This window comes from Pelodiscus sinensis, chromosome 30 (assembly GCF_049634645.1).
Source record: "Pelodiscus sinensis isolate JC-2024 chromosome 30, ASM4963464v1, whole genome shotgun sequence".
Taxonomy (NCBI): domain Eukaryota; kingdom Metazoa; phylum Chordata; order Testudines; family Trionychidae; genus Pelodiscus; species Pelodiscus sinensis.
The window spans coordinates 3,797,552-3,806,063 of NC_134740.1; the positions used below are offsets into that span (position 1 = coordinate 3,797,552).

Here is an 8,512-nt window from a genome sequence, read left to right on the forward strand (position 1 = left end):
CCGAAGCACTCATGTAACGTTGGACCACTGCTGTGTACTCACCTCGAGTGGAGCACCCTCAGGGACACTACTTGATGAAGAAAAGAGAGTTACTCACCCTGTGCAGTAACGTCTGTTCTTCGAGATGTGTGTCCCTGTGGGTGCTCCACGTCCCACCCTTCTCCCTGCTTCGGAGCTTCTATTGATATGTTTCAGATGCTTCCGGTTGGGTGGAAGCTGACAAGACCAGACTGCGCTCAGATGAAAGGCGCGAAGGGGCAGTCACGCATGCGCAGTCCGGTAAGGGGCTACTGCTAATGAAAATTCCTCCAGTTTGCGGCACCGGGACGAGCCCAGCACCTCGAGTGGAGCACACACAGGGACACACATCTCAAAGAACAGGCGTTACTGCACAGGGGGAGTAACTCTCTTTTTCAGAAAAGCTTTTCTCAGGGACTTGTTGATCTCCTTGTTTCTTAGGCAGTAGATGATGGGGTTGATCAGGGGAGTCAGGACGATGTAGTAGAGGGAGAATATTTTGTGCAGGACCTTGGGCATGTTGGCTGTTGGAACCATGTACACAGCAATCACAGCCCCATAGAAAACTGTAATTACAATGAGGTGAGTGGAACAGGTAGAAAAGGCCTTTTGCCTCCTGATGCTGGAGGGGATCCTCAGGATGGTGCTGATGATATAAATGTAGGACACCAAAGTGAGTAGACAGGGCACAAGTGTTCCTAGGGAAGCCACAACATATGTCACCAGTTGCAGAATCCGGGTGTCACTGCAGGACACCTTTATCACGGGTGAGAAATCACAGAAGTAATGGTCGATTTCATTGGACCCACAAAACGTTAATTGGAAGAAGAAAATATTCAGGATGGTGCAGCTCAGTAAGCTACATAGGAAGGACAGTGCCACCAGCTGGCTACAGATCTTGCCACTCATCAGAACAGTGTAGCGGAGAGGGTGGCAGATGGCTATGTACCGGTCGTAGGACATGGCCGTGAGCAGCAGCGATTCTGTATTTGACATGATACCAAAGAAATACAATTGGACGATGCAGCCCTTCACAGAGATGGTCCTGTCCCCTGTCACGAGACTGACCAGCAGCCGGGGCAGAAAGATGGAGCTGTAGCAGGTCTCCACGCAGGCCAAGTTGCACAGTAAATAGTACATGGGGGTGTGAAGATGTGGGTCAGACACCACTAGCACAATGATGAGGATGTTCCCAGCCACAGTCACAATGTAGCTCGCTAGAAAGAACAGGAAGAGAAGGGGCTGCAGTTCCAGGCCATTCCCAAAGCCTAGGAGGATGAATTCTGTGATGAGTGTTTGATTTCCTTCCTCTGCTCTCTGCATAATACGCCCCTAGGAATAGATCGATGCAGTGCGCACACGCAGGCTGTGCTGTCAGTCAGACTGGTGGAAGCCGGGAGAAGGTAACCTCACCCCACGGCATCTCCCTTCTGGAACAACAAATAAAGTTTTCAGTAAACATCGGAAGATTGATACAACTGATAGTTTGAGTTTCCAATGTATGTGACCCAAGAGAATAACAGAATAAAATAGAAAGAACAGAATTGTCAGACACATAAATGAACATCATTTGTTGGGAAAAGTCAACATGGTTTCTGTAAAGGGAAATCCTGCCTTGCTAATCCCACACAGGTCTTTGAGTGGGTCAACAAGCATGTGGACAAGGGGGATCCAGTGGATAGAGTGTACTTAGGTTTCCAGAAAGCTTTTGACAAGGTCCCTCACCAACATCTCTAAGGCTATGTCTAGACTGCAGGCTTCTTTCGAAAGAGCCTCTTTCGAAAGATCGCGTCTAGACTGCAGGCGGCTCTTTCGAAAGAGAAATCCGCTTTTTCGAAAGAGAGCACCCAGCGAGTCTGGATGCTCTCTTTCGAAGACGGCCTCTTTACATTGAAGAACGCCTTCTTTCGAAAGAGGAACTTTCGAAAGAAGGCGTTCTTCCTCGTGAAATGAGGTTTACCGCCATCGAAAGAAAAGCCGCGTTCTTTCGAAATAATTTCGAAAGAACGCGGCTTGAGTCTGGACGCAGGGGAAGTTTTTTCGGGAAAAGGCTACTTTTCCCGAAAAAACCCCTGAGTCTGGACATGGCCTTCAGTGAAGTAAATTGTCATGGAATCAGAGGGAAGGTCTTCTCATGGGTGTAATGAGCAATACAATACACTTTTGTGTCTACACTGGCAAGTTATTCCGGAAAATCAGCCGCTTTTCCGGAAAAACTTGCCAGCTGTCTACACTGGCCGCTTGAATTTCCGGAAAAGCACTGACGATCTCATGTAAAATCATCAGTGCTTTTCTGGAAAAACTATGCTGCTCCCGTTCGGGCAAAAGTCTTTTTCCGGAAAACTGTTCTGCAAAAGGGCCAGTGTAGATAGCACAGTACTGTTTTCCACAAAAAAGCCCCGATCACAAAAATGACGATTGGGGCTTTTTTGCAGAAAAGCGCGTCTAGATTGGCCACAGACAAAAAGTGCTTTTGCGTAAAAGCATCCTGCCAATCTAGACGCACTTTTCCAAAAATGCTTTTAACGGAAAACTTTTCCGTTAAAAGCATTTCCGGAAAATCATGCCAGTGTAGACGTAGCCACAGGTTTAAACAGAAGTCACAGATATTTGTTCTTATGGCAAAGGTTTCAGAGTCTGAAGTCTCTTCCTTTCTTTTCCTCTCCGCATTTCATGGCATATCCGACCTTCTGTTCTCTTCACCCCCTGACTTATGATGTGCCCATTAAAAATTTTATCTGCCCTGAGAGTAGCAGTGGGACACTGAACTCAGTGAAACATAAAGGTAAGAAAGAAAAAGCCAGAAAACACACACATGCAGAGAAGAGGGGCTGCTTATTTGTTTCAAACATTGTACAAGGAATAAAACTCACATGGTGAAACATAACGTGCGTACACAAGGAGCCAATAAACTCAGTAAATACATGGAGCACAGGACCACCAATCGATAATGGCCAAAATGGGCAGGAATGGTGTCCCTGCCTCTGTTTGTCGAAGTTGGGAATGGGGGACAGGAGATGGATCACTTGATGATTCCTTGGCACTGGCCGCTGTCGCAAGGCACGACAGTGACCTAGCTGGACCTCTGGTCCAATATGGCCCTTATTAAGTTCTTACATTCTACATCAGAGAGCCCTTCATTGCCCTGCCGTAAGCATATTTCGCTCTAACCCATCTACTTTTATTTACTCTCCCTGTCCATTGAACGAGCAATTCTACCCATTCTAACATGGCGGATGACAAGGCAGGTCTTTTTCTGTTCTACGTCAGAGTCTTTCATTTTAACTCTGCTGCTTTACCTTTCCCTGGAATCATCTATTAACAGCTACACCCTGACACTCCCTGGGTGAGAAGATGCATTAGAATCTTTGCATCACGTTTTGCATTCTCTTCTACGACTGACAAGGTTCCGTTATCTCAGGGAACTGAGCTTCGGGTTCCTACCTCGGGGTCTCGATCCTGCGGAGCTGGGTGCTACATCTGCCTGATGTTGCCTTTCACGGCGATGAATGTCCCTCACGACTGGCAATTTCTTGATCGAATTTCCCTGGGTATTTCTGCCGGTGGGAATTTCTGGTTATTACACAGAGAGTAAAGATCAATAATAGTAAAGAAAAACAACAGTGCTATGATGAATCTCAAAGGCAAAGTCATGGAAAATAATGGATTGCAAAGGGGGTGAGAAATGAGCAATGTACAAGCTTCATTTCCATCATGTTGGTTTCAATGAAGGAGAGAGGCCGGAAGGAGGCTCGGGGGAGCAGAGGCAGGGGTGGGTGCCTCAGGGCAGGGAGAGGAAGAGGTCTCATGGAGAAGAAGGGGGCTGCAAAGTCAAGGCAGGTGGGAGGGGCAGGACAAGGGGCTGGGTGTGGGGGGCTCACTGGGGCAGTTGTGGCTGCGAGGACGGCGCTGCTACTGCAGTGGTGCCTCCTGAGGGGCCAGGGCTGTGCTTCCCGGGAGGGGGGCTCTGGATCTGTGTGCTTCTTGGGTGGGAGCTGGGTCTCTGGGGGCTGGCTGCCCGCCCCCACCCTGCAGCCTGTCTGGGGGGTAGCCCCTGGTCTGATGATGCCACCCCGGCCTACAGCAGCTCCAGGTGGGGCTTGTTCGGGTCAGTGCCTCCCTCCTTCCTGCTGCCTGTTGGGTGGCAGCACTCTGCAGGCTGGCCCTGACCTCCAGTTGCCCCTCACCCTGCAGCTGATCTGGGGGATGGCACTTCAGGGACTACCTCAGCCTCCGGCGGCCCATCCCACCATAGAGTGTGTTTGGTGGGGCAGTCCGGGGGTGGGATGTCCAGGCTCTGTGGTCTGCTCCTTGCTTTAGGGCCCCCCCCCCCCACATCCTTCAGGGTGTTGAGGGGAAGGATGCAACCTTTCTTCTGTGCCCCCTGCAGGCTGGGGGGGGGGAAGCTCTGAAGATGGCTGCCCTCTCCAGATCCCCACCAGCACCTGCAGGCTGTCTGTAGGGCCCAGGCTCCAGGGGTGCCCCCTCCTGCAGTGGCCTGCAGGCTCTCCATATGGAGAGGGGGCGGGTTCCAGGTGTGGGGCAGGGAAGCTACTCCCCCAGTCTGGGGGCAGGCCGGACGGAGGCCGGTATTGCTGGAGTGCCCCAGTGCAGAGGCTGTGATACCAATATCCCGATGGTAGGTTGTTACTGATCAGGGGCAATAGAGGACGCCAGCGTGAGGCACAGGCCGATTTCTTTCCTTGATACACCCGGTGCTCCCTGCAACACAGAACCCTGGTATTGACCCCCGAGGAACCAGGAGAGCAAAGTGCTCTCAGGGAATCAATGGGAATGAAAATGGTCCCTCCGGCAACGTCTGTGGGACAACTCTGTTCTGTGTTGTGCTTGGGGGGGCGGGGAGCAATGGTGCATCTCCAGTCTTGTCTGGAAAAATAGAGTATTTTTTTCTCCCAACTGTTCTCCTCTCAGCCAGGCCCAAATCACGGGTGGACTATTTCTCCTGACATGCCTGGTTGTGCACGTGTCAAACACTGGTGAGACCATCCCTAGAATTGTGTGCCTCATCGGCATGAACAAGCAAGTGGAGTCACTAGAACAGTGTCAGGGAAAGGCCGGAAGTTCGAGTCGTGGTCTGGAGAACGATCTCCGGGCTGGCACTGAAGGAGTTAGGTGTGTTTTGCTGAGTGAGCAATGATTGGATCACAGACTGGAACTACGGCACCGTATTCAACAGAGAGAGAAACCAACGCTCCAGTAACTGGCATCACACTGGGCCCAGGCCTCGAGCAGCAGCCACAACTTTGACGTGTGTCCACTAGGAAACGGGCCAAAGGTTCCAAACTGTCAGCAGGTTTCACCAATATTTGGCCAGCAAAAAAATCATCTGGACTCACCTAAGTGAAAAGCCCGGCACACTATCCCAGACTCCTGGGGCACAGCTGTTTGCAACCCCTGGGGAATTTGGGATTTAAATAACTGATGTATAAACACATCACATGAATTGCCCAATGATTCTAACCTGTATCTTCTCTAATGTATCCCACCGGGGATGAAGGGTTTGTAATGAAGACCTTTGGGAATTAATTAACAGCACCCTGATGGTGTCATATCCCTCTGAAATACTGCTAGTAAGTTGCAGGGAGTTTTCATTCACATGGTCCAATTGTTCACTGGTGTAACCACTTGCCTTCTGTTATGTTTACATCAGGCTCCTCACTCATACGTGCCTAAATCCCAGAATCTTACCCCAGTGAGATTCTCTAAACCTCGGCTCAGCTGCCCCCAAACTCTGTAGGCACCAGTTGTTGTTCTGACACTTTCATTTCAATCTCATTCGATTGGAGACGTCTATGGCAGCTAGTTTGCCATCGGCTGTTAACATTCCTCCTCCCTCCCCATTTTGTGTAAAAATCTTGTTATTTTTCAGACACCATTCAGCTAATCCTAAAGTGAAATTTTCAAAACGCCAAGGGGTTTAGGAGCCCAGCTCCCAAGGAAGGTCATTGCGATTTGAAGCCCTATTTCCTGCATCCTTAGAGAAACTCTAACCACTAATTCCAAGCACAAGGGCGGATTCCATAGGCTAGTGACCCCCCATCAGGCAGGATGATCTTAAATGTGGGTTTTCCACCCAACGTCCCACAAGACTGCTCAGAGCACCAGGTTAAATATTACAACAGGGGTAGGTCACTGCTCAGCATCGAAGTCTTGAAAGAGTTGGATAGATTTTTGCTGACAATGTTCAGGTCATTTGAGATAAATTCGTGACTATCAACTGTTCTCCAAAAACACCTGATGCACGAGGCCACAAAATTAATGCAGCTCACACGACCCATAATCAGGGGACAGTAGGATGGTGGGAAGAGGAGTAATGGGCCCCTAATAAGTTAAAAACAGAGCCAGGGAATATGGATATTTGCAGCCTTCAGCTACATGAAGGGGGGGGTCCAAAAAGTGTGGGTAGAGGCTATTCTCAGTAGTGACAGATGGCGGAACAAGGAGCAATGGTCTCAAGTTGCAGTGGGGTAGGTCTAGGTTGGATATTAGGAAAAACTATTTCCCTAGGAGGATTATGAACCACTAGAATGGGTTCCCTAGGGAGGGGGTGGAATCTCCATCCCTAGAGGTTTGTAAGCCCCAGCTTGACAAAGCCCTGGCTGGGATGATTGAGTTGGGTTGGTCCTGCTTTAGGCAGGGGGCTGGACTCGATGACTCCTGAGGTCTCTCAGCCCCAGGATTTATGATTCTATTATTCTATTTTTGACAAGACAGAAAAAGAAAAGAGAACAGAAAATTTGGAAGAAGATCACAAATACGAGGAGACTCAGACTTTATTCCTTAATTATTGTTCAATATTGTGATTTCTACAGCACATTTCTATCTGGAGCAACAAAGACTGGTGCAGCAAGATCTAGGCTGAGATTTTCAAAGCTGCTTCCTGCTTTCCTATTCATTTTAATTCATTCGTTTATTTTTATTTGAGCAAGTGAGGGAAATGAGGTCTTCCGAGCTCTGAAAATGTTGACCGTACATATTCTCCTTCAATATTATAGACCTGCATCAATATCTAGATTGATAGCAACATCAACAGAGATATTTTAATGTTGTGTTCACCTGAAAAATGTCTGAATAGGCGTAAACACCCAGAAGCAGATTTGAACCTGGGATCTCTGGAGTTTAGCGTAAGAGATACAACAGCCTGAACTATATAGTAAGCTGTTTCTCAATTTAGGCTGTAGAGCTCACTTGTTCTTATCTTTTTCTGTAAGTGGTCTAAGTGCTACTATATGCGACACTGAACCACAGTAGAGGTGCATCTAGACTACAAAGGTTTTTTTGGAAAAACGGCCTTATGTCCATACTGCTATTGTATTCTTTCAAAAGCCAATCGAAAGAACACAAGGGTTTTTCCAACACTGGTAAACCTCATTCTATGAGAAAGAATGCCTTTTCTGAAAGAGCTCTTTCGGAAAACGGCGTGTGTGGATGCAGAAAAGAGAGCTTTTTCGAAAGAAGAGGCCTCCAGGAAAAAGCACAGGTGCCCTGGTGGCCACTGTGTCCATAGTAATCGCAGGTGACATGTGAGAGAGTGTCCAATGAGTGTGGATGCTCTTTCAAAAAAGCAGATGGTTTTTTCGGTGCACTTTTGAAGTGTGGACGCTCTCTTTCAAAAGACTTTTTTTGAAAGATCTCTTCCAAAAAAGCTTCTTTCCAAAGAAGCTTGCAGTCTAGACGGACCCTTGGTGTGTGGGTTACATAGGCAGGAGATCTCCCATGGCAGGACACTGAGGCTACGTCTAGACTGGCATGATTTTCTGCAAATGCTTTTAACGGAAAAGTTTTCTGTTAAAAGCATTTGCAGAAAAGTGTCTGTGCGAATCTAGACGTGTTTTTGCGCAAAAAATCCGCAATCATCATTTTCGCGATCGGGGCTTTTTTGCGCAAAACAAATCTGAGCTGTCTACCCTGGCCCTTTTGAGCGAAAGAAAGAAAGAAAGAAAGAAAGAAAGAAAGAAAGAAAGAAAGAAAGAAAGAAAGAAAGAAAGAAAGAAAGAAAGAAAGAAAGAAAGAAAGAAAGAAAGAAAGAAAGAAAGAAAGAAAGAAAGAACTCTTTTCTTAGGCTGTGTCCAGACTCAGGGGTTTTTTCGGGAAAAGTAGCCTTTTTCCGAAAAAACTTCCCCTGCGTCCAGACTCAAGCCGCGTTCTTTCGAAATTAAATCGAAAGAACGCGGCTTTTCTTTCGATGGCGGTAAACCTCATTTCACGAGGAAGAACGCCTTCTTTCGAAAGTTCCTCTTTCGAAAGAAGGCGTTCTTCAATGTAAATAGGGCTTCTTCGAAAGAGAGCATCCAGACTCACTGGATGCTTTCTTTCGAAAAAGCAAGCCGCTTTTTCGAAAGTTCAATGTGCAGTCTAGACGCTCTCTTTCGAAAGAGGCTTGCAGTCTAGACATAGCCTTATAGACTCAATTGGGCCATGTTTAAGGAACTGTACCTCGTGTTCTGCATTGTACTACAGAGAATGTGACTTT

At 47.8% G+C, this 8,512-nt stretch overlaps 1 protein-coding gene across 1 annotated transcript; it reads right to left on the reverse strand.

Annotated features, from left to right (window-relative positions):
- Nucleotides 1-384: 384 nt before the first annotated feature.
- Nucleotides 385-1,341, reverse strand: LOC142821106 (olfactory receptor 1E16-like). Its single transcript, XM_075911911.1, has one exon. The coding sequence runs from the start codon at nucleotides 1,339-1,341 to the stop codon at nucleotides 385-387; it is 957 nt and encodes a 318-aa protein (XP_075768026.1).
- Nucleotides 1,342-8,512: the final 7,171 nt, after the last annotated feature.